Genomic DNA, 26,965 nt, shown 5'->3' with positions numbered 1-26,965 from the left:
CACTCGAACACCCGCGATACTCAGTGCATACACGAGCACCCGATGGGAACTCAAATAGCGAGCACTTGCGCTCAACACTGGTCGCCATATCGTGATCATTTTTTTTTTCTTTACGTTTGAAAAAATCCCAACCCTAGCCCAACCCCAACCCTAGAGTTTATTTTTTTACACCGTTCCTCGTGTGGTATGAGTGATTAGACGACTTTATTCTTCGGGTCGGTGCGATTACAGCAATACCAGATTCATATCGGGTTTTTAGGATTGACAGCGGTCACACTCTCTAAAAGACGCTTTTTTTTTATTTATTTTTTTTACAAAGACTAGTCTTTGCATCGCCATATTTTGAGAGCTATAATTTTTCCATATTTTGGCCGACAGTCATGTGATGACTTGTTTTTTGCAGGACAAGTTGACATTTTTATTGGTACCATTTTCGAGCATGTGACATTTTTTGATCGCTTTCTATTCCGATTTTTGGGAGGCAGAATAAACAAAAAGCAGCAATTCCGGAATTGTTTTTATGTTTTTTTTTTTATGCTGTTCCGCGTGTGGTAAAATTGATAAGGTAGCTTTATTCTTCTGGTCAGTACGTTTACAGCGGTACCGCATTTATATTTTTTTTATGTTTTCGCGCTTTTACACAATAAAAACTATTTTCTAGAAAAAATAATTTTTTTGTATCGCTTTATTCGGAGAGCTATAACTTTTTTATTTTTCGGCTGATGGAGCTGTATGGCGGTTTGATTTTTGCGGGACAAGATGATGTTTTCAGAGGTACCATTTTTATTTACATTCATCTTTTTGATTGCGTGTTATTCCATTTTTTATTTGGTGGTATGATGATAAAGCATTGGTTTTTATTTTTTTACAGTGTTCACTAAAGGGGTTAACTAGTGGGACAGTTTTATAGGTCAGGTCGTTACGGATGCGGCGATACCAAATATGTGTACTTTTATTGTTTTTTTTTTTCCATAATATATTGAACCCATAATATTTATTTTTTGGTGATTATTTTTTCTTTTTTTCAAATATTTTTACAATTTTTTTTTTCACTTTTCTACTTTGGCCCACAGGCCCTCCCTATCTGTCTCGGTGTCTGGCTGTCTCTATGATGAGGAACATGCTTGTGCTCCGGGGCGGCCTGTGGGCAGGTCTTTTCTTGCTGATCTGGTCCAGAGCACCAGGATAAGACCCTGCCTACAGTCCTGCCCCGGAGCACGGGCATATCATTAACTCAGAACTGCAAACACTGATTACACAAGACGGATTTCTTCACCTCAGGTATCATATTAATCAGTGCAGCAGCCCCAACATGATACTGCCTGTAGTTTACTTAGCAAAATCCTGCTGACAGGTTCGCTTTAAGAGGCACACGTCTCAATTAATTTGACAAATCTTACTCAAGTGGACACTTTATGAAGACTGGAATGCACAGCGCTATTGATGAATTGGTTCCCATGTCTTTTGTAACCAGAACGTTTTCAGCACATAAGACCATTCGTTCACTCTGGAAAAAATAGTGCAACAATAGGTCACCATGGACTGGCCACGGCACTACATGTTCCTACGCGGTCTCGTCTACCACATGATGGTTAATACAGTCATCAATATTCCTTCTATTTATCAGAGAATCCACTTAAACATGTTCCATTTTGAAAGCATCAAGTGGTCATATTGGAACATTTCTATAAAAGACTCAACAAAAGCAAGCAATTTATATAAAGTATTTATTTGTTGCGAGGTATACAGGAGTTTTCTTTTGTAGTAACTGAAAATAGAAGAATCTGACGTCATTAAGTAGAATAACACATGCTTATATGTAGTAAATATAGAAAGATTTGGTGTATGACTGTACAGATTGTAACCATTGTAGTTAAGAGGGGTTCTATACTAAACTTTTATTTAGGATTTATTTAAAAATAAAAGATGTGAAAAGTGTTTGTGTCCTCATGACAACACTTCCTGTCATGGTTTCTGGCAGCTCAGTGTTAGGCTTTATTCAGACAACCATATTCTCCTAGTATGTAAAAAGAAAGGACCGATTTTGATCAGTGATCTGGATCAGACTTTCATCAGTATGTCAGTTTTTACCCTGACATACTGATGAACAAAAAACAGACGGATCTTGCATTACACATGGATGTCACCCGTGTGCTGTCTGCGATTTTCTCGGACCCATAGACTTGTATGGGTGCCTCATGTCACCAAACGTGAATTTTGTACATATACACAGTCCACAAAATAAATCGGACAAGTGAACAGCTCCGTACACTATAATGGGTACATGTTCTGTGAAAAACAGATGTCTGAATGAGGCTTTAGCCTTTTTTTGGCATTCGAGAAAATCACGGATGGTAAAAACGAACACACTGAGCAAACACTGATGAAAACCTACCCGGTTTTATTTCAGGTACGAGAAGGAGACGGACGTCAGAATGAGGCGTAACTGTGGTTAGATACTGTGCTAGAATCCATTTTTTTCTAGTACAAATAAAAAAAAATTACCTGACTGTGTGTAATGTGGCCCAGTTTTCTAGCACTACCATCGCCCGGGGGCACACTGTGTAGTCATGGAAACACGTACTCCTGTAATATTAATATCTAAGGACTATCTTATTCCTGAGTTATTTACCTTTTTTCACATTTTAGGACATGCTAAAATAACTTTTTCATAAACCTTCCTAGTAAAGCAGCACTCCGGTATGTTTTTTTTAATATTTCAGCGCTATAGTGGTGCCACTAACATATGGTCCCCGTCCCTAGTATTATATTTCCCACCCACAGTTTTTAGCTCTTCCCGGCCCGCGCCGCCATCTTGTGATCGCAACTTCTGAGTAACCAGAAGTCAGATTTAACATCCACAAGCTTCATTTTGGCTCTAAGACTTACACTGAGAAGGGACCTGCTGGAGACCGAAAAGAGTGGTGCAGATAAAAGATGAAGACGGCAGCTACCAAGTATGAGACTAAGTGTAGGGACCTCCATTAGTTGCACCACTCCAGTGCTGAAATAAAAAACCGCTGGAATGGTGGTCTAAGAGGTGAATATGCAGTGGATTTGTGTGAGGAAAAATATTACAGTACCAGCATTAGAGTTGAGATTTTATGAAATTGATTGACGTCATGGATTTAAAATGGCAACATGACAACATATCCTGCATATTTCACGTTCTGCAACGTTCAGCACCTTTTTCTTAACAAAATCTGCAGCTGAAAGATCCCATGGAATTGTACTATTAAAGGATTATTCACATTTTAGTCTTTCATGGCTAAGATGATATCTCCAATCACTGAACGTGTGGCTCCAAAAATAGCCGAGAGCGGTTGTGCTACAACCTTTCGGTAACCCCCCATTCATTTCTATTTGCGTTATATAAAGAGAGTAGCTCAGTTTCTGTCTATAACTCCCTCTCTCCAGTGGTCAGCGCCTGGATAAAGTTATTCCTAGCTCAGCCATAAAACTACGAGAAGGGAGAACCCTTTGAGAACTTAAGGAGAACCGGTTACCTCCAGAAACGCTATTAACCTTCAGGTATAGGGGCAATCTGCAGGTAGACATAATTTAAACGCTATTTATCACACTTACTGCAGCAGCAGCTGCAGGGAAAAAAATTCAGTTTTATTCACCCTGCAAACGCTCATTTCTAGTCATCAGGGCAATGGAGGAAACTGTAACAGTCGCTGCAGCTGTAATCACTCCCCAACACATTGATAATCACTCCACAACATGTGTGTGCAGAGTAAGCTGTCAAATGTCAGGGGAGTGATTACAGCGTGCTTACTATGATTGATGACTGTAACCGCTCCCTGCACCGGCCTGATGACTGAAAGCAAGCAACTGTACGAAAAACAGAACTTCATTTTTTCCCTGTAGCCGATGTTACAGTAAGCTTGCCAGACTGGATTTCTATACTATTTACTTGCAGATTACAATTATACCTAAAAGTTAAAAATAGCATTTCTGGAGGTGATTGGTTCCCTTTAAAGGGGCTGTCTAGAATTAGAAAAGACACCACTCTTACCTATGGGTGGTGTCTGGTATTGCAGTTCAGGCCAATTAAGGAAACTCATTTTTCTAATACTAAATAGTCCATTTAAATTAATGACTTCTGATTCTTCAGATATTTAATTATTATTCATTTAATGAACAGCTATAGCACTTTAGGCAGCTAATATATTGTACCAGTAACTGTTTGAGGTAAAGAATTTACATTAAGACCGTATTATCTTAGGAAATCAAATCAACTGAGGCAGTCACAAAATGAGTGTTACAGACAACAGAGGTACATAGATGTCTCCTGCCTCCCGACTTAATGGAGACAGAAGGAAATCTTTTGTACCTTTTCATTTTCAGCAGCAGTGTAGAAATCTATACAAAAATACATTCTTGTACTTTCTTGGCACTAACACTTTAAGTAAATACTGTCACAAAATGGATGAAATATTGTGTGGAATGGCATTACGTACCTTGAATTAATAAAGTACATGACAAATGCGGACAGGTAAAACATAAAATAATCAGCGTACACAGCACTAGGTTACAAAAACATGTTCAGATACAGTGGTCACGGATAAAGGAAATAAATAGGAAAATAAAGTCTTCAATGCTGTTTTGTAACAAGTGCAAAATGCAAGAAACCTATAGACACCAAAATTTATTATTTTCTCAATGACTGAAACGTAACTATTTCGCGTAAACAAAATCACTTTAAATCATGTAGTTTTTCTTCAGGACTTCTAGATATTGTTGCGTTGCTCTTGAAACTGGGTCTTGTTCTGCAGTCAGGTTTCTAAGAGATCCGGCTATGGAGCCAACAGGGGAAATTCTGGTGCACCCACCTTCCAGCTCGGCATTACCTGCAAATTAAAGGGATAAACAGATTATACTGTGTGTAATATAACTGGAGTAAGGATCATGAAAACATCAATACTTGTAGTGCACATATGTTCCAGGCATCTAACATGAAAATGACTGTATATGGCAAAAGCAAGAATATGTTAGTGATATTATAGGGGGATGGACAGCTACAAATGGCCCACTCCTAATTACTCAGACCACACTTCACCTTTTAGGATCAGTTCTAAAATAATAAGTAGAGTCTGGAAACATTGGCTGCCCAACATGCACATGTGAAAACCTCATTCAGATGCCCTTTTTTGCGTATAAAGAAAAAAATGTCTGTATTTCATCAATGTGTTGGATACAATTTTTTATAGATTTTGTCTGTGTGTCCGTTTTTCTCATATGCAAAAAAAAAAATTAATAAAAAAAAAAACTAAAAAGTTTCTTCTACTCATTAAACAGGTAAAAAGGGACAGTACTTGTATGACACACATGGCATCTAATTTGTTTCAAGGACCTATTCACTTGCCTGGGTGAGTATTATCTGCAAATTGGATTAAAAACAGAAATGCCTCCAACTTTATTTTTTTTTGGCGAACAATCTGTCTGCAACCCCCCCCCCCCCCCCAAAAAAAAAAATCATGTTCTTAGACTATAATGGGTAGATGTTTATTTGTGAACAGCACAGGTAGCGGACGTGAAACACGGATGTCTGAACGAGGCCTAAGTCTGGTGTCCCTTGGTACCACATACCTTGTTCTAGTTCTTTAGTAATATTCTTTTCAAGCTCCTGCTGCATCTGAAATATAGTTGTGACATACAATAATGTCATTAAAACTCTCTGTAGACACTGGAAATGAGGTTTATACAGCAGGGGATATTCTCTAACCTGTCTATCATGGGCTTTAGGTTATCCATGACCTAGAAATGCTTATTAGACGTGTTCTACGTCTCTATATCTGTGTGCCAACAGCAAGTTATATACTTCTGCTTTTTTTATTTAGTTTAGAATGTGAATGTTTCGAAGTACAGAATTCAGCGGCTTTTGAAAGTATTCACCCCCCTTGGCTTTTTACATATTTTGTCACATTACAACCTGTGTTTAAATATTTTTGTAATCCGATTTGTGTGTGATGCATCAGCACTAAATAGTCTAAGTTAGTGAAGTGAAGTGAGAAAAATATAAGCATAAATTGAATTTAAGGGATCAAATAAAAATAATTGAAAGGTGCATATGTATTCATCCCTTTTGCAATGAAGCCCCTAAAACTTTCTGGTGGAAGCAATTACTTTCATTAAGTCAAATGCTTAGTGAAAGGAAGTTCACCTGTGTGCAATCTAAGTGTCACATGGTCTGTCAGTATATACACTTTACCTTTTCTGAAAGGCCACAGAGACTGCAACACCATTAAGCAAGAGGCACCACTAACCAAACAACACCATGAAAACCAAGGAGATCTCCAAACAAGTCAGGGACAAAGTTGTTGAGAAGTACAAGTCAGGGTTGGGTTAGAACAAAATATCCCAATCTCTGATGATTCCTGAAGCACCATCAAATCTAATCTCATCAAATGGAAAGAACATGGTACCACAACAAACTTGCCAAGAGAGGGCCACCCACCAAAACTCTCATCTTGAGCAAGGAAGGCATTAATCCGAGAGGCAGCACAGAGACCAAAGATAACCATGAAGGAGCTGCAAAGTTCCCAAGCAGAGACTGGAGTATCAGTCCATATGACCACAATAAGCCGTACAGTCCATAGAGGTGGCCTTTATGGAAGAGTGGGCAGAAAAAAGCCTTTACTTATGCACAAAAATTGTAAGGCTCTTTTTGAGTTTGCCAAAAGACATGTGAGAGATTCCCCAAATTTATGGAGGAAGATGCTGTGGTCACATGAAACCAAAGTTGAACTTTTTGGCCGCCAAGGTAAACGCCATGTCTGGCAACAAACCAACAGAGCTCATCACCCTAAGAACACAATTCCCTAAGTCAAACATGGTGGTGGCAGCATCATGCTGTGGGGATGTTTTTCGGCAGCAGGAACAGGGAAAATGACCCTAGTCAAGGGGAAGATGGATGGTGCGAAATACAGGGATATTCTTGAGCAAAACCTGTTTCAGTGATTTGAGACTTGGACAGAGCTTCACCTTCCAACAAGACAATGACCCAAAGCATACTGCTAAAGCAACACTTGAGTGATTTAAGAGGAAACGTGTAAATGTTTTGGAGTGGCCTAGTTAAGCCCAGACCTTAATCCAATTGAGAATCTGTGGTCAGACTTGAAGATTGCTGTATTAAACACAGTGGTGGCAGCAACAATTTAAAGTCTATGGGCATGACCCAACTGTCCGCATTAGGCTGGGGTTACACAGTGACGATGAAACGTGTCACTGCCAAAGACTGCATTATGCCACTGCTACATTGCTAAATCGCACCATTATGTAAGTGAACATGGTTGCATTGCGACCAGCATGTTGCCTTGATATGAATTTCTTTTGCGACATGCATGTCACAGTAACATGCTGGGTGCAAAGAGACCACTTCCAGTCACAATATTGTGATGTAGCAGAGGCACATCTCTCCACATTAAAATAAACATGCAATTACCCTGATGATGTGCACATTGCCAAATAATGTTAGAAAACTGGTGGCCAGATATGGAATGTGACTGCTGCAAATAAGAACGGCATCACAGCTGGTAATGTATCACTGCAGTCAGCTCAGCATGCACACCACAATTTACTTGGACAAATGATAGTTTGCGGAGAGAAGAGCAGGCAGATCTACATGGATGACTGGCTGCATCAAACAATGAAGTCCTCCACAACTGTTTGCATTTCTACAACTGAATGTTTTGGATCTTGTTAAAATTAAAGAAATGCCGGGAGCAGATTATCCCCATTTCATCATCAGAGAGGAGTTTAATAATCATAAAATTCTTTTTTTCATGAGGACAATTATTCCATAGTCATCACCAAATACCAAACTAAAAGCTCTCAAATAATTGGTATGGTGTCTGCATAGCCCACATTTCAATATCCTGAAGTCTGTCTTAGGCCACAGCCCCACTATCAGTATTTGGTCAGTATTCAGTCAGTATTTTTTCTCAGGAGTGGGAGCCAAAACCAGGTGAGGAACAATCAGAGAAAAGGTATAATAGAAACAAGTCACCAATTCTGCATTTATCACCCACTCCTGGTTTTGGCTCCCACTTCTGAGAAAAAATACTGACTGAATACTGACCAAATACTGATAGTAGGGCCGTGGCCTTATACTACCTGTAATGACGGAAGAAAGCAGAATACAATAAAAATTATACAGAACTGGGCCAAGTTCTCCAAGACACTGGAACCAATCAGATTATTAATTAACTAACATTAAATTTATTAACATTAAAAGGAACTTGTCATATCGCTATTAACCTCCAGATATAGGGTTATTCTTCAGATTAATAGTGCTTCAATGCAGTCCGGCCGATTTACTGAAAGTGCGCCTACCTGGAGAAAAGGAACTTTATTTCTCCCAGGAGCTGCCATCTTTCAGTCAGAGGTGTGCCCGGAGCATACACAGTCACTGCTAACAGTACCGCTCATTATACTGTGAGTGCTGGCTGGATGCATGCCTTCTTGGTTGGCAGCTCACTCTGCACAAATGCACGGCAGAGTAAGTTGTCAATCAACGTTCAGAGGCGGGCTTACAGCCGCCGCTTACAATGCTTGAGCTATGACTGTACTCCGGGCACACCTCTATGACTAAAAGCCGGCAGCTTTTGTGAAGAATAAAGTTAATTTTCTCCCAGTAGCCAGGCTTGCAATAAGGTGTTCAGACAGCACTGTCACGCAATTAACCTGCAGCTTAACCCTATTGCCCCGATTCAACAAGACCAGCGTTTTTCACACAAGTCTGAAAAAGGGGGAGGGGGTTGATTGTGAGGTGACCGATTCATTAAGAGGCACATGCCTCTTAAAGAATCAGGGGAGGCACAAAGTGGCATGCAGCACGCCACAAATCTTACACCTGTCAGAGACTGGAGTAAGATTTGTGGTGTAATGTACACCATCGTTTGTCATGAATCTGTCAAATGGGGGGTCACCGTGCCGAGTCATGCCCCTGTCCTGCGAAAAATGACGTGAAAGCATCAAAAGTCCCAAAGCTTTTACGCCTTACGGAAAAAGTTGTGAAAGCTTATGATGAATCCGGGGCCTATATCTGTAGGTTAATAGCATTTGGGGATATGACATGTTCTCTTTACAGAGAGCCTGTCAGCAAAAAAAATTTAAAAAACCCTGTATTTAGCTACAGCCATAGTGGTAATCTGCAGTTGAATACTGTTTTAAACATGTTCAGCAGTGTAACTGGAAATGCAGCTGCAGGGAGAACATGAAGTTTTTCTCCCTGCAGTCACTCTTCCAATTAGACTGCCATGTATATTATTAACCATTTATCTGCAGATTACCACTACAGTTGCAGGTAAACGCTTTACAGATTTTTAACACCATTGTTCATTTATTTTCATGACATTCACACACCTTCAATATTATTATTTTAGAAGGTAACGTCTCTTTACATCTTTGCTTTTTATGTGTAACACTAAGGCACAATATTGTACATTTTAGCAGGTATTATGTACATACAAGTCTATAGAAATATGCATAATTTCTTTACTTTATGCCTATGAAATAGATGTTCGTGTAGCTGTAAATTACTACAACTAACCTTAGTAAAATAGGACTCCACTTGATTTACAGCCAAACCATTCCCGACTGTATTAAGTAAACCTCCTGTAAGTCCCAAACTCCTATTAAATGGCAGGCTGCTGCTGAGGCGTGCAAGGTGACCCGTGTCTACTACAGGACTGGCACCCATGCTTCCGTTTAGAAAAGTACTTGCAATTAATGACTTGCTTCTTTGCCTCTCATTAAGAAGTTTGCTGTTGGCTTCTGCGAGTCTTTCATTAGCTCTGTGAAAAATTCCCAATAAAAGGATGATGTTAATGTTTGATGTGAAAAGTTCATATTTTGACTACTTTGATATCTTTTACCTTTCTAGTTTTGATGTTAATGATTTTCTTGACTTTTGTTCTTCCGCATATAAGTCCTTTAATCTGTTTAACTCCTGCTTAGTGGAGTCTCGCTCGCTGGTGTTTTCTAGTTGAGCATGCTTGAGCCTGTGGAGCTCGGATTCTAAGTCTTGAATCCGATGCTCCATCTGACCCCTGACAGAAGCATCATTTTCAGCTCTCATTTGTTCTAGCTTGTCTTGTGAAGCTGCATGTGCCTGTAAATGAAGAAACAATAATTAGAACTTACTTTAAAAGAGCTGAAAGTGACCTGTGGTGAACATCTAGGAGACCCCAATTTGACATGACAGATAAGTGGCACTTCACATACAGATGTTTATGTCCAGTTAGGACAGCGAGACTAGAGCCACTATATATGTTCGGTACCACTGATGGGGTTATGGTCAATCACAACAGAATTTTCTTAAAGGCTATGGACATCTTCAACACTGAAAAAAAATATTACTTTTATGTTAGTTAAATTTTATAAACTAAAGTAAACCAGTAAGTTTCAGTCTGCAATGTTTATTTCGTTAATCAATTAGACCCCCTGATACGCAATTTGCAGCCTGATCCAAGTCTCACATTTTTTCTTGTGGAAGTGTCCCTCTCTGCAATACAGGCTGGATACGAGCTGTGTGTTAATCAAAGTGCTGCTGGCTATACTTACTTTCATGTATCAGCACAGCTCTAACACTGTACTTTAAATAGAATATGTCACCAGATTTAACCTATCTATACTATTAATATGGGAAAAAAGTCCTCACTGTATGTCTCATATCAGATGCCTTGATGCTGATAAATCATCTTTTATCACTTAATGTAAATGACCTCTTCCAGGCTCTGGGGAGGACGCTGCCTGGAAGATAATTCTCCCTCCAGACCTTATTAGGGGGAGTTACCAGTGTGATGTGTAATGGCCGCTCTCTGCTCTCCTGATCTCACTGCAGAGCTGTGTGTGGTTATACCTGACACATCTGCAGTAATATTGTTGCAACACAGCAGAGCTCAGAAAGCAGCAAAAAATGTGTTTGCAAGAAGACAAATTTAATTTCTCCTGTTCTGTTTGTTACTTGTCTCATGCTGATAACTCCCCCTTCATGTAAAACAAGCTCTGGAGGCAGTTATCCTCCAGGCAACATCCTTCCCATAGTCTGGAAGAGCTCATTTACATATGAGAAAAAAAGTGGATTTCTGTGGATTAAGACATCAGATAGCAGATATCACGGTATCATTTTATTCAGCTTCCTATGACCTACATGCCCATATAGATGGCTTAGGAGGATTGATCCTACTGACAGATTCCCTTTAATCTCCATATGCCTTCCCCTTCGTATCCTTGTCCACTTTTCTGCACTCTCTGAGACACTTTATCCTCTGCAGATTGGTGTATAACACCCTACACCCATTTTCTGCTATCTCCAAGATCCTATCCCAATATGTAGTAGGTATAATAATAGCAAATACCTCCAATTAGAAATGTAGTAGAATTTTTGCGATTCTCTATATCTTTTTTCATGTGCAGGCATTGCAGGACCTTAGGTATCCATGGTTACGACCATTGATATAATGACAGTTAGTTAGCTATTTGCTAGTGGTCATAACCATGGATACCTAAGGTCCTGCAATGCCTGCACATGAAGGAAGAGATATAGCGAATCAGAAAAACTATACTACATTTCTAATTGGAGGTATTTGTTAATATTATTATTATTACACCTACTACATATTGGGATAGGATCTTGGAGATGAGAATACCCCTTTAAGTCCATGTTCACACGTTCAGTATTTGGTCAGTATTTTACCTCAGTATTTGTAAGCCAAAACCAGGAGTGGGTGATAAATACAGAAGTGGTGACGTGTTTCTATTATACTTTTCCTCAGATTTTTACATCAGTACGTGTAAGCCAAAACCAGGAGTGGAACAATCAGAGGAAAAGTATAATAGAAACACGTCACCACTTCTGTATTTAACATCTACTCTTGGTTTTGGCTTACACATACTGATGTAAAATACTGACCAAATACTGAACATGTGAACAAGGTCTAATTTTAAGAAAATGGAGGAGGGAGCAGCAAGAACACTGCGTAGTTGGCAACTGCCTGCCTGTTAAGCCCATAATGTGTTAAAAAAAAATAGTCCTGGAACATCCCTTTAAATTAGTTATCTGGGATTTTAAGATTGATGGACAGACCATTAATCTTAATTAGGGGTCATTCTCTTGGCACTCTTGCCAATCAGCTGTTTCAAGGTGGCTGCATCCTCTTTGTTTACCAGACACACCGCAATACTTTTACTAACAACAGTGTCTGGTGTTAAATCTCGCTACAATATTGTCCTTTTAAACGTAATAGGACTGAGCTGTGATACCAGGCAGACTAAATGTATGGAGCTGTGTATGGTAAACAATGAAGAGGATGCAGCACCTGCAGGAATGACATCGTTCCATCAAACGACTGATCATCAGGAGTGCCGAGAGTTGGACCCCAATTAGGTTTGGTCATCAATTTGATGTAAGGATTACCCCTTTAATATAAGTACACAAAAAGTCATCCATCACACTTTCTTACATGATATAAAATGGGGTGTAATTTGTTACAGATATCCAACTCAATGTATAAACATAGAAATATATGGAAATCTTACCTGTAGAAAGAGATTGACCTCCTCCAGCTGTTGCCGTAACTCTTGTCGGCCCCTCTCATCTACTTCCTTTTTATACATGTCAAGGTAACCTTGACTCGTCTTGCTTGAGTCAATACATCTTTTAATTTCAGCCAGTTCTTCCTCTAGTTGTCTTTTACCTCTTTCTAACCGTTCAATATTCCTGTATAATTTCTTATTTGTAGACACTTCTTCTTGCAGGTCACGGTTTGTAGATTCTAATTCGGTATATCTGCGCGATTCTCTTTCCATTTGTGAAGACAATTCTTCCATCTGGGTTGTTCAAGGAATTTGGAAGACCAAAGTCAGAGAAACTGAAAACTTCATACTAAACTTTTGAACAACATTTTACTTTAAGTAGGAATGTATGTGTGCATGCTCTATTACGCTGTAAGGGATGTGGCAAACAACAAGGCTTCCAGTATTAACCTGCAAAATTGTAAGTGCAGTTGAAATGAATATACTTACAAAATTGTCTTGTGTGGATACAGCAGTAAACAGCCAGCGTCTCTATAGATCGCTGCCGTATACTTCTTTACACCAGTGAGCGGTAAACTCATTGGGAATATGTGCCGCTACAGTACGATAGTGGAGGGAGGGGACTTTGAAGTGGGCAGTGCATGGATATAATAAAGGGGCTCTCCTTACTAACATTTAGCAAGAATGAACAATGTTGCAATTTGCATATATACTGAATGTAGAATTTTTTTTAATGACAAACCTTTTCTTTCATTTTTAAAACTTCACTATCTGTTTCATAGTTTCTGGATCCTCCTTTCACACTACTTCGTTGTTCAGGTCCGTCATAGTCTTTCAGTCTCTTCTTTGCAGTTTTTAGAAGTTTCTTTAGCCTGCTCAGGACAATGTAATAAAAGCATATATGAATAACCACATTTAAAAAAATAGGTCCAAAAAAAAAAAAAAAAAAAATCGACAAATATACTATACATGTAATGTTCCAAATAATAATAATACAAAAATTTAATTAGCTGTAATCTAAGGCTATGTTCACATGTTGCTTTTTTGCTGCAGCCAAAACCTCATCTCTTGGACGTAAAAAAAAACTGCAGACAAAAAGCAGGTTTGCTGCTTTTTTTGCAGCGTTTTTTCAGGATTCTAAAGTTTAATTTAATTCTAATTTAATTAGACTGTACTAATATGTGAGGATACCAAGACATTATGATTTAAATTTGGGAAAATTATAACATAAATGGGTTTCACATCCTGCTGTACGTGTGTTTTTTCCAGGGCTGTGGAGTCGGAGTCGGTGCTCATTTTGGTGGAGTTGGTATAAAATGGACCGACTCCTAAAATATGTAATAAATTGGGTGCAGTAGATCAATGCAGTTTGTGGCGAATATTTTTAAGAAAGACTCTCAAAAGACGCTTCATGTTTCTTAAAATGGATGCCTGCACACGTCACACAGTGAACTATTTTGCCATCAATGTTCGATATGTTTGTGACAACAAAGAAATTGTTACCAAGACATTGGCAGTAAAAGATACTAAAGCTCATCACACCAGCCAGTTTCTCCAGGCCTTAGTGGAAAAAGTTCTGAAAGATTACAAACTCAAAAAAGAACAGGTTCTTGCTATTATAACTTATAATGCTTCAAACATTGTAAGTACAATTAAACTGATGCATGAGAATAATGAAGGTGAACAGCAGCTAGAAGAACATTTCAGATTCAGTATGTTGGAGATGGAAGGCCACAGTCGTGTTCCCATAACAGAGGAGCAAACAGATATATTACTACAGAAGAACAGCAAAATGATTCTTTACAATTAGATGATCTTGTTGAAGCTGCTTCACACCTCTCTCCTATTCATCACATGCGCTGTGTTGTGCACACGCTGCAGCTGGCAATAAGAGATAGTCTGCAAGAGGGACATGCTGCAACTCTGATTAGCAAACTGAAAAAATTAGCTATTGCTGCAAGAACCCCTAAAATTGATTCCATCTTGAAGAGACGTGCTGGAAAAGGGGCAATTGGTGATCAAGACACTCGGTGGGGCAGCACTTATTTAACGACTGAGCGATTGCTTGAACTAAAACTGTTTCTTATAGATATGGCGAACCCTCAGGTAACCCTAAATGAAGGTCAATAGACACAGGTGGCTGAATTGAAGGAATTGCTTCATCACCCATTTACTGTGACTAAAAAATTACAAGCTGAGGATTTAAGTCCTGGAATTTTCATAAGGGAGTGGAAGAACTTGCTATTTTGCCTGTCCCAAAGAGGAGGTTTAATTGCAGATGGCATTTCTGCTTCAATGAAACGGAGAGAGACACAGCTATTGGAAAATAACATTTTTCTGGCAGCTGTTTATGTGGATCCGAGCCATCGTATACTGCTTGATGATCAACAGCTTACTAAAGGAAAAGAAGCTCTGACTGAGGTAGCAGTTAGGATGAGTGGCCTACAGGAGGACAGCCAGGCGCAAGAGGACTTGGGTCCTGACAGTGCTACTGCTGCCATATCTTCATCCTCATCAGATGAGGAGTTTGACTTTGACAAGTATTTGGATGACATGGAGCAGGCAAAGCGTTGCCGCAAGGAAAAAGATTTCACTCCGTCTCCTATAGCAAGCAGATTGACCATATTTCAGCAAAATGTTTCACTTGCTCTCAAAGAAATAGAAAAATTCAACCGTTCATCAAAACTGACAGTGCACGAGGCAATTCCTTTATATCCAGAAACTGTTAGAGATGTTGTCCATGTGGTTACTGCTTTGTCACCAACCAAAGTTAGTGTAGAGAGGTTGTTCCCTAGCCTTAAAATAGTTAGATCAGATTTGAGGACATCTATGAAGGAGGATCTGATGGAGGCGATACTATTTCTCAGAGCAAATTCATAGACTGCACAAATGTTATTCAGTACGTTTTTGGTGAAAACTGTTTTTTTGCCACTTATATAGTTTATTACATAGTGTGCATATATATATATATATATATATATATATATATATATATATATATATATATATATATATATATATATATATATATATATATACACATATACATACACACACACTATATGTATATAATCGATGTTACATAGTGTATTAAATATTTACAATTTATTACAGTTTTTTTTGTTCTAAAGTTTTATTCCAATAAATATATATTATATTCTATCTAAATATCTTGATTATTGTTTCATAAAAATGATTAAATATCTGATGTTCACATTGTACTACAATAAATTTTTCACTTAAATATAAGCAATATATGTGGGAGTCGTGGAGTCGGTGTAAGGGAAATTGAGGAGTCGGAGTCGCAGGTTTGGCTTACCGACTCCACAGCCCTGGTTTTATTCCACCATAAACACTGCAAAAACTGATGCCAGCGTTTTTGCACTTACTCATTGCTTTATATGGGTGAAAAAATGCTGCAAAAGCGGTGAAAGCATTAACATGCTGCAGTTTTCAAAAAATTTTCAAATTCAGTCAGGAAAAAAAAAAAAGCAGGCATGTGCATGAGATTTCTGAAATCATAGCTCCTTTACTAACACCTGTGTTTGACGTCAGCTGTGTTTTTGGAAAATTAACAGCAGAAATCAACTCAAAGCCCCATTACACCAATTGCCAATGCACCAGGGTAATCAGGAAGAGTGAAGACGAAGAGCCAGAATTGGAGCATCTAATGTGATGCACCACTTCTGGGGAGGCTGCAGGCTGGTATTATTAGGCTGGGAAGGGCTTAGTAACCAGGAACCTTCCAAGCCTGATCAGATCAGCTCACAGCTGTCTGCTTTACCTTTGCTGGTTACAAAAAATGGAGGAGACCCATTTATTTATTTAATTATAAAATTAAATACATTAAATTATTTATTTAATTATAAAAAGCTGTACAATAAGCTCCACAGGGTGCAATTTTATTTTTATGTCGGGTGGCTGTGCAATTATATGTCTATATGTCTGTCTGTCTATCTGTATCTATTATCTATATAGCATTCATTGCGGTCCAAAAACACTAGAAAAATGCAGTGAAAATGCATCAAAAACAAGCTTTTTTTGCTGTTGTGTTTTTTTCCTGCCAAGAGATGCAGAAATGGTGCAGAAATTTCTGCATCTAGATATTCCACGTGTGCACATACCTTTACGGTTAGAGCAGTCAGACTTTGGAGCGCCCTACCACAAGAGGTAGTGATGGCAGACACTATATCAGCATTTAAAAAAAGGGCTGGATGCTTTTCTCACAACAAACAGCATTGTGGGTTAGAAATAATCTAGTGATAGAGAATGGATTGAACTTTATGGATCTAAGTCTTTATTCAACCTATATAACTACAGTATAGGTAACTATGTACAGCCCCTGGTGAAAAGTAGACAATGCAGCATAATAATCTAATTAGTGTTAGAGGGCTAATGATTATCCTAACTGGTTGTTGTCTAACAAAACGTTGGGAAGATTTCCAGATGGAAACGTCGCTTGGAAGGCTCGGACACATACCATTATAGATGTGTACGGAGGCATACGTCACCATACCATAGCGTGCACAGTACATCTAGTATATTCTCTTTTTGAAGAAGCATGACATTCACCAGATTTTTGTGACTTTCTATTTAAACCAGCACTATGAAACCATGCAGGGGGGGGTGTTGAAGGCATCGCCTGCCCTATGTGGCGTTATTTGCTGTTATGATGTCCAGTTACACCACCAATGTCTGCTAAGAGTATCCCCAATTTTTCCAAGCATTGTACAGTGTATGTGAAGCTTGTGCCGTGGTTTGGGACTTTTCCTTGACTCACGAGTCTTTCGTATATCTAGTATATGTGGACACTGATATTTACTGGACTTCATGGGGTTCACAGAACCCTACGGATATGTTTCAAGTATACACTGGGGGATTTTAACTGTATACACTGGGGGATTTTTCCAGATTATATACCAAATGCAAGGCTAAGATGCTATATGCACTAAGCCATAGTTTATTTTTACAGTATACAAAAATGTCACACCATTAGTGCCAAGTGAATTTGCTCAACTGAAGTGATATAAAGCAGCCAGATCCTGAGTCAACCTTGTGAAAGCAGAACTCCTGATAATGGCCAAGAGGACAGAGGATAAACTACTGAGCTTTACATGTGTAGGCACTGCATGTCTCATCAGCTCATGGGCTATTTTTATGCAAATCCATGGGAAGTACTTAACATTAAATTGTAAAGGGAACCTCTCAGTCCATTCATATGTCCCAAACCATGCCAAACCATGTGTAATATGAATCACAGCCTGGCTGTGCGATTGTAACGGGTCATGTATTTTTCTGAAATGTTCCAGCGTTTCAGAGAACATACAGTGTGAAGAGCTGGCCGGAATCCATAGGAACAAACCAGACTAGTCCAATGCCGCCCTCGGCAGGCTTCTCCCTGCCCCCCTCCAGGTGATTGATATATCTCCTATGTATACACAAGGGAAAGTCCTGTCAATCAACTAGAGGGGTATGGGGAAAATACAGCCAGGGTCTACATTGAACTGATCCCGTCTCTGACTATGATTTCCGGCCAACTCTTCAAACTATATTTTTATGCCAATATAAAGTGGTTGACCATCTGTTCATCTTCATATTGTAACTGTTGGTCTCTTGCTTTTCACACAACCCTTCTTACATCTCTGCACCCCCATCCATCTTTCCCTTACCCCGATTTGGTTTTCCTGCTGGTATAGAACCATGTAGAATTGGCTAAAAGAAAAGAATTAGAAAAAATTGCTGTCCCATACTCAGCCACTTCATGCTGTAATTTATTACTCCTCTTCATTTCTTGGTCAAATCTTTCTTCTACGGATTTCTTTTGATCTGCCAATTTCTTTAGTTTCTTTTTCTCAACTGCAACCTTATTGAGACACCATAAAGACTGATTAATGACTAAACAAACATTACACATCACATAATTGCCTGTGGATATAACGGACAAACTAATAAATTATTATATACTCTCCTGACCGATCTATATCTCCTGTTGTGTTTTAGTAAACATTTGAATTTCCCATAAAGCACCAATCAGTGGGGGATACAGAGGGCCCCTGTGCAGTAATAGAAAATGGGCAAATGCCCAGGGCCTCCACACTCTTAGGCGCGCCCAGTGTTTACAGCAGAAACTACATTAATTATAGCAGTTCTGCATTATCAGTGTTGTTTCCGATGTTGAGAGTGCTTCAGGACCTTAGGTGACATCTGAAGAACTGAAAAATAGGGAAAAGACTGGTAAGTCCTGACTTCTATAGTGCGTATGTGTTCTGTGTATACATGTGTCTGTATGTATACATACATATCTATATGTTCTGTGTATACATGTTTGTATAGATGTCTGTATGTATGTGCTCTATGCATACATGTATGCATGTGCTGTGTATACCTATATGACTATGTCCGTGCTCTGTTTATACATATATGTCTGTATACATATGTTCTATGTATACATATGTCTATATGCATGTGCTCTGTGTATACATATTTGTCTGTTTGTCCTGTGTATACATGTGTCTGTATGCATGAGCTCTGTGTATATGTGTGGGTATGTATGTGCTCTGTGTATACATATATGTCTGTATGTACGTATGTGTTCTGCGCATACATATATGTGTGTGTGTGATCTGTGTATACATTCAGTACCTTGAAAAACTATTTATACCCCATGAACTTTTCCACATTTTTTCATGTTACACCCACAAATTTAAATGTATTTTATTTGGATTTTTTTGTGATACACTTCACAAATACTTGCTACTTTGTGTTGGTATAAGGGACATTACAGATAGTTTTCTAATTATTTATAAAATATAAATCTGAAAATTGTGACGTGCATTTGTATTCAGTCCCCTGTAGTCTAATACCCCTAAATAAAATCTCGAATGACCAATTGCCACCAGATGTCATATAATTAGTAAATTGAGTGTACCTGAGTGTGATTTATTCTCAGTGTAACTGCAGCTGTTCTGTGAAGGCCTCAGTGATTTGTTTGAGAACATTAGGGATCAAACAGCATCATGAAAACCAAGGAACATATCAGGTAGGTCAGGGATAAAAATGTAGAAAACTGATGAGGGCAAGAAGACAAAAAGTAGGATGCGTCAGACTACCAATCTGGGTACTCTGAATAAGGGATTTCAGGAAGCCTCGCACAGACTGGGTCAGAGCAACATCTCAGACAATGGAACAGCAATCGGAAAAAATCCAGCATTGAACATTCAATCCTGGGTAAATAAAACTTCACATTTATTGGATGCGATTAAAATACTCCATAGTATAGTACGGAACACCATATGGTAGCGCACCTATGAGTTTCAGCATGGAGCCTTAGTCATGGTCTATATTCTTTTTTTTTTTTTTTTTTCTTTTTATCCTTATTCTTTATGAAATGTTTCCAATTTTGACAACATCAAAAATTAAAAACATCACCCTTAAGTATACATAGAACATAAACATACAATTACACTTCCTTTTTCAAAAGAGAAAAAGGTCAATATTTCAAAATCATAAAAGGAGTGCAACATTTAACACAACATATAACATTACGAGACAGCATAAATTTACTTAATTGGGTTAATAGGAATGGCCCACGGGGACAGAGTCCACAATTCCCATCTATCCATAATTTTCTTTCTATTTTGTTGCGAGAATGCTAGCATATATTCATAATGATAATAGGCGTTAATTTTCCCAATCAGATCTTCTATCTATGGGAATGAGAGATTTCCATTTCAGTGCTATGCATTGTCTAGCTGAAGTCAAAACATGTATTACCATCCATCTGAACTTATGTGGAATTGTAAATATTCCAATATTCAACACTGCTAAAGCTGGATTTGGTGCTAGTTGAACACCTACTAAACCAGAGATCAACCCGAAAATCAAACACCAAAAGGGTCCTATCTTAGGGCAAAACCATCATACATGGCGTAATGTACTGACTTACAGACACTCCTTCCAACCTTTATCCGAATAACTTGGACTACAATGTGCTAATTTAGACGGAAAGAGATACCATCTCATATGGATCTTCTTCAGTTGTTCAAGATGCTTAATACATCTTGATGTTTTTTGTATCCAGGCAATTGCATTATGCCAATTCTGAATTGGTACTGATATATCTAGATCCGTTTCCCACTTAAGCATATACGGCAATTTCCCCTCCTCTAGTGGACTATTTAAGATTTTATAAATTAAAGACATTCCTTTAGTCTGTAGTTCACATTATTTGAAAAATTTTGAAGCGAACCTGCAGTATTTCTTTTATCTAGGAAACATGATGCTAGGAATATTTGTAAATATTGATAAAAACAACTTTTGCTCAAATGATATTTATAATAACATCATATGGCAAAAGAACTGAGCTGTCAAATATATCTGCTAATGTATGAATTCCACTCTTATGCCATAATGCTAGATTTAGATGTGGGATATGAAATTCTATAGACCTAATGGAAATATTTGCCAATGAAAAAGACAGACTCCAGTTGTTCCAAGCATATATAGTTGTCATCATAGCTGGTAAACAAGGAGAAAAAACTGTTGGCTTTAGATATTCAATTTCAAGAGTTCTCCTTGTAGAACCACTGTTAGCATAAAAGGATTCAATTTGCATCCATCTATAAGAACCTTCTTACAACCACCATACAACTCCCATATTCCCCAAACTAAAAGGATGAGAAATAATTTTTTTTCAGACTCTTGTTTTTTTCAGTCACGGTCTATATTCTGAGTGTGGCTATCTCTGTTTAATTCCCTTTCGTTAATGATTAGGCACTCTGTGTAGCCCATCAGAAAATTAACATACTATCGACGAAAAAAGATATAACAAAATGTACCAAAAATACCTCCCATATTACAGAAAATAGCTTAAAATTGCCTCTGTATTGCATTGTCTAACATTTAAAGGGAATCTGTCAGCAGGTTTTTGCTATGTAATCTAAGGGCAGCATGAGGTAGGGGCAGAGACACTGATTTCAGCCATGCGTAACTTATTAGGCTGTGTGCTGTTGTTGCAATACAATGAGTGTTTTATCAGCAGGAGATTATCACTGCCTGGACTAGCTTCCCCATGCAGCATGGTCCAACTCCACCTCCAACACTGATTAGCAGCTTACTGTCAATATTCACAGAAAGGTACTAATCAGGGATGTGGGTGGGGTTAATTTTCTGAGTTCTGCTTGATGCTATATCTAAAAACAACTGCTGCACTCAGCAAACAGCACTGAAATCAGGGTCTCTTTTCCTTCAATATGCTGCTCTCAGATGAGGTAGCAAACACCTGGTGATAGATTCCCTTTAAATCTAATGGTTTAAACACAATTGTCTAACATTTAAACCTAAACCCAATGGTTTAAACATTTGAGAAGACCTCATATTAAAATATTGAGGCATTTTTTAAACTATTTTCTTTAATATTCGTTGTATTTTTGGTGTATGTTGTTTTTATTTTATTTTTTTTCTTAGGCAGTATGTTAATTTCTAGCTACACAGAACGCCCAATAATTAACAAATGGGATTTAAACAGAAATACTCAGAATATAGACCATGACTAAGGTTCCAAGCCAAGACACGTAGGTAGGCCACCATCATATCGTGACCAGTACTATACGACAGAGTATTTTAATCGCATCCAATAAATACATTTTTCATGCTGGATCTTTTCTACTTGTTGATCCGATGAGCAGCAAGTATCACGATATGGCTGTCTGCAATGTCAGGCTCAGCTAATATCCCATTGTCATGTTGCAAGGCTTGTTAAAGGGTCGGCGTTCACTATATAGGATAGTAACTTTAAAATAGGTGAAAACTGATAGATCTTTTTTGTCTTGAAGAAGACATTATGGAAAACAAATATTTTTACCTGGTCAGTTAAATTAGCATTTAATCCTTCAAGCTCTGCCAAGCGGACACCTATCTGTGATCTTGATTTCAGCTCTGTCTCCCAAAGATTGTGGGAGTCTTGTGCACTTTGAGACAAAGCGGACTGTTTATGGACCTGAAGGATAAAACACACAAGTGTAGTGAAATCATATTCTGGCAACAGGAAACATCATACTTGTCTTCAAGGCTTGAGAAAATTCTTTTAGCTGGGTATTCTGAAAAAGCCATTGATCATTTTATTTAAGACAGGGTTCACTGAAATAACATTATTGCAGTTTCTTTACTTAAAGGGGTTTATTTTATTCAAAAGATCTTGGAATTATAATAATTTTCACAATTGGATGTGTTTAAATAAAATATTCCTGTGCTGAGATCAGAGGAGTTTCTAGGGGGGGGCAGGCGGGGCTTGGGCCCTGGGTGCAGCTGGCAGGGGGTCGCCGTCGGGCCACTTAATGCGGCGGTCCGATGCGTCTCCCCTGGCGGCTGCATTCTGCCCCCCCCCCCCCGGACTCAGCTGTTCTCTGAGTGGGCTGTCAAGCTGACAGCCCGCTCAGAGAAGCTGCAGCATGCCGGCTCCCCTTGATTGTACTTGCATATTTGAGTGTGGAGGGGAGATTTATTCTGTGTAAAGGGGGGAGATTTAATCTGTGGGGAGCGAGTGGGGGGTGGGTGCAGACAAATTATTGGTAGCGAGGGGGAAAATGTGTGCGGACACAGTATGGGAAGCGAGGGTGATGGGATGTGTGCGACACAGTATGGGGAGTTGGGGGGTACGTGTGAGGAGGAAATATGAGGAGGTAGGGGGAAAAGTGTAAGGAGACTATTGAGGGGAACAGTGTGAGGAGACAGTATGAGGGAAGAAAAGTGTGAGTGGGCACAGAATAGAGATTGAGTAGTGGGTGGGGGATAGCATGGGGGGGGGGGGGGGGCAGTGTAAGGTCACAGCCAGGAGGGAACAGTATGCTAAGGAGGGGGAGTGTGATGAGGGGGCACAGTATAGAGACTGGGCCCTATAGAGGGGACACAGTGTGAGGACAGTGTGAAGAGGGGGCCCAGTATGGAAAGGAGAGGGCAGTGTGGAGGGCATGTACCATACGAGGGGCAGTGTGGGGGTGATATTTTGTGCAGGGAATATAGTGAGGGGCAATTATATATTCAGGGACTGAGCGTAGGGCAGATATTTTTATTCAGGGGCATTATAATAGACACTATCTTTAAGGGCATCATGTGGGGATGTGCTGCAGAAGACCAGAGTAGATGGAGGTCTACAGAGACGAGCTGTGGATGAGAAAAGTCATCATGGCGTCTAGACAAGATGAAGAAGAAAACGAACGACTTCAGAGACAACGTCGTCTATAAAGGTACCTGGATGTAAATGTTTTTTAAGATGCTGACATTTTTATATTTTTATTTATGTTAGGAGCATTAAAAATGTTGTCCACGTTTATGATGAGTCTGCAGTCATTCTATGTGATTGCAGACTCCTGACTTCTCACAGTGCACACGCTGTCAGGATTCTCTTGTGCCGGCAGTTTGTATACATGCAGTCACGTGCTGACTAGACATGCGTGGCCTCACTCAATGAAAATGAATTGAGTGAAGCAGGACACGTCTAGTCGGAATGTGGCCATAAGTATACACATCTCATACTTGACCGTCCACTTTTGCCATGGCAAGGGAGAATCCTAAATGTGTGCAGTGCGTGCGCTGTGAGAGTTCAAAAGCCTGCAGTCACATACAGTGACATTTATAAGATTATCTCAGCACAGGAACATTTTATTTAAACACATCCAATTGTGGAACTTATTATTATTCCAAGATCTGTTGATTAAAATTAGCTTTGTTCATGGGAAAACCCCTTTAACAGTGTAAACATTTTTATCAAACTGAGTAAAAAGTGAATAGAATAAATCTCAGGCTATGTGCCCACGTAGCAGATTTGATGCAGAGCGTTTTTTTGCCTCTCTCTGGCAGAAAAAAAAAGCATGCAGATTTACATGCGTCTTTTCTGCCAGAGAAAAGCGTTTTTTCAGCATTTTTACATGTGTTTTCGCATGCGTTTTTTCAAGCAGTTTTCCAAGCGATTTTGAGCATCACTTGGAAAAGTGCATGACAAGTTGGTCACACAATATAAATCCATGCAACCGGCATGGATTTATATTGTGTGACCAACTTATGCTGCTTTAAATCAAGAATCAATAGTAAAAAATAGAATTAAAACTTTAAAAAAAAAAACAAAAACTGTATATTCACCTCTCCGGCGGCCCCCGGCGACGTCCCACGGTGTACTTGCAGGACCTGCAGTGACTTCATTTAGTCAGCTGATGGTCACGCGACCATCACCTGACCTCTGACGTCAGCGGTCGCGTAACCATCAACTGACTAACTGATGTCACCACAGGCCCTGCCAGTACACCGCGGGACGCCGAGGAGAGAGGACGCCGCCAGGAGAAGACCGGAGAGGCGAGTATACAGGTTTTTTTGATTTTTAATCTTTTTTATTTCTTTTTTTCACTGCGTGGTAGCCGGGATGAAGAGGAGTTGTAGTCTCCTCTTCATCCTGGGTACCACACGCACCGCGATTACGCTGCAAATTTGCAGCCATTGAATTTAACTGAAACGCAGCAAATCCACATATACCTGCGGGTTTCAATGTTCCTCAATGGCCACGAATTTGCAGCGTAATCGCGGTAGATAGAAATGGTCATGCTGCGTTTTGCAACGCAATGCGAATTCGGAGCGCTAATTAGTGCATCATGTGCACAGCACATCCGAATTCACATTGCTTTGCATGGCAGACGGTTTTACAAGCGTTTTCACGGCTGTAAAAATGCCACAAAAAAGATATGTGGGCACATGGCCTCAAATTACCTGCTGATTTAATTTCTCTTCTAAACCGATTTTGGTAGACTGCAAATTTGTGAGCAAATCCTCCAATCTATTTCGCATCTATAGGAATAAGTAGATAGAGTTAGAATATCATAAATATAAATAAATAAAAATAGTAATATATTTTATATATACATACAGTACAGACCAAAAGTTTGGACTCACCTCATTTAAAGATTTTTCTGTATTTTCATGACTATGAAAATTGTACATTCACACTGAAGGCATCAAAACTATGAATTAACACATGTGGAATTATATACTTAACAAAAAAAGTGTGAAACAACTGAAAATATGTCTTATATTCTAGGTTCTTCAAAGTAGCCACCTTTTGCTTTGATGACTGCTTTGCACACTCTTGGCATTCTCTTGATGAGCTTCAAGAGGTAGTCACCGGAAATGGTTTTCACTTCACAGGTGTGCCCTGTCAGGTTTAATAAGTGGGATTTCTTGCCTTATAAATGGGGTTGGGACCATCAGTTGTGTTGTGCAGAAGTCTGGTGGATACACAGCTGATAGTCCTACTGAATAGACTGTTAGAATTTGTATTATGGCAAGAAAAAAGCAGCCAAGTAAAGAAAAACGAGTGGCCATCATTACTTTAAGAAATGAAGGTCAGTCAGTCCGAAAAATTGGGAAAAGTTTGAAAGTGTCCCCAAGTGCAGTTGCAAAAACCATCAAGCACTACAAAGAAACTGGCTCACATGAGGACCGCCCAAAGAAAGGAAGACCAAGAGTCACCTCTGCTTCTGAGGATAAGTTTATCTGAGTCACCAGCCTCAGAAATCGCAGGTTAACAGCAGCTCAGATTAGAGACCAGGTCAATGCCACACAGAGTTCTAGCAGCAGACACATCTCTTCAACAACTGTTAAGAGGAGACTTTGTGCAGCAGGCCTTCATGGTAAAATAGCTGCTAGGAAACCACTGCTAAGGACAGGGAACAAGCAGAAGAGACTTGTTTGGGCTAAAGAACACAAGGAATGGACATTAGACCAGTGGAAATCTGTGTATTGGTCTGATGAGTCCAAATTTGAGATCTTTGGTTCCAACCACCGTGTCTTTGTGCGACACAGAAAAGGTGAACGGATGGACTCTACATGCCTGGTTCCCACCGTGAAGCATGGAGGAGGAGGTGTGGGGGTGCTTTGCTGGTGACACTGTTGGGGATTTATTCAAAATTGAAGGCATACTGAACCAGCATGGCTACCACAGCATCTTGCAGCAGCATGCTATTCCATCCGGTTTGCGTTTAGTTGGACCATCATTTATTTTTCAACAGGACAATGACTCCAAACACACCTCCAGGCTGTGTAAGAGCTATTTGACCAAGAAGGAGAGTGATGGGGTGCTACGCCAGATGACCTGGCCTCCACAGTCACCAGACCTGAACCCAATCGAGATGGTTTGGAGTGAGGTGGACCGCAGAGTGAAGACAAAAGGGCCAACAAGTGCTAAGCATCTCTGGGAACTCCTTCAAGATTGTTGGAAGACCATTTCTGGTGACTACCTCTTGAAGCTCATCAAGAGAATGCCAAGAGTGTGCAAAGCAGTCATCAAAGCAAAACGTGGCTACTTTGAAGAACCTAGAATATAAGACATATTTTCAGTTGCTTCACACTTTTTTGTTAAGTATATAATTCCACATGT

At 39.3% G+C, this 26,965-nt stretch overlaps 1 protein-coding gene across 8 annotated transcripts in view; it reads right to left on the bottom strand.

Moving 5' to 3' along the window:
* Positions 1-1,713: 1,713 nt before the first annotated feature.
* ANKRD26 (ankyrin repeat domain containing 26) overlaps positions 1,714-26,965 on the bottom strand; it is a 100,197-nt gene continuing 74,945 nt past the window's right edge. For all 8 annotated transcript variants that reach the window (XM_073651895.1, XM_073651897.1, XM_073651898.1 and 5 more), the window contains 9 exons: positions 25,300-25,377; positions 22,409-22,543; positions 18,297-18,409; positions 13,289-13,418; positions 12,550-12,840; positions 9,885-10,120; positions 9,560-9,803; positions 5,596-5,641; positions 1,714-4,856 (listed from right to left, as the gene is read on the bottom strand). In XM_073651895.1, coding sequence (XP_073507996.1) covers positions 4,708-4,856; positions 5,596-5,641; positions 9,560-9,803; positions 9,885-10,120; positions 12,550-12,840; positions 13,289-13,418; positions 18,297-18,409; positions 22,409-22,543; positions 25,300-25,377 — 1,422 coding nt within the window. In that variant the 3' untranslated portion in view covers positions 1,714-4,707. The remainder of the gene's footprint in view (positions 4,857-5,595; positions 5,642-9,559; positions 9,804-9,884; positions 10,121-12,549; positions 12,841-13,288; positions 13,419-18,296; positions 18,410-22,408; positions 22,544-25,299; positions 25,378-26,965) is intronic.

This window comes from Phyllobates terribilis, unplaced genomic scaffold, assembly GCF_046119375.1.
Source record: "Phyllobates terribilis strain yellow unplaced genomic scaffold, ASM4611937v1 Scaffold_11__3_contigs__length_659146591, whole genome shotgun sequence".
NCBI lineage: Eukaryota > Metazoa > Chordata > Amphibia > Anura > Dendrobatidae > Phyllobates > Phyllobates terribilis.
This window is presented reverse-complemented; position numbering and strand designations above follow the sequence as displayed.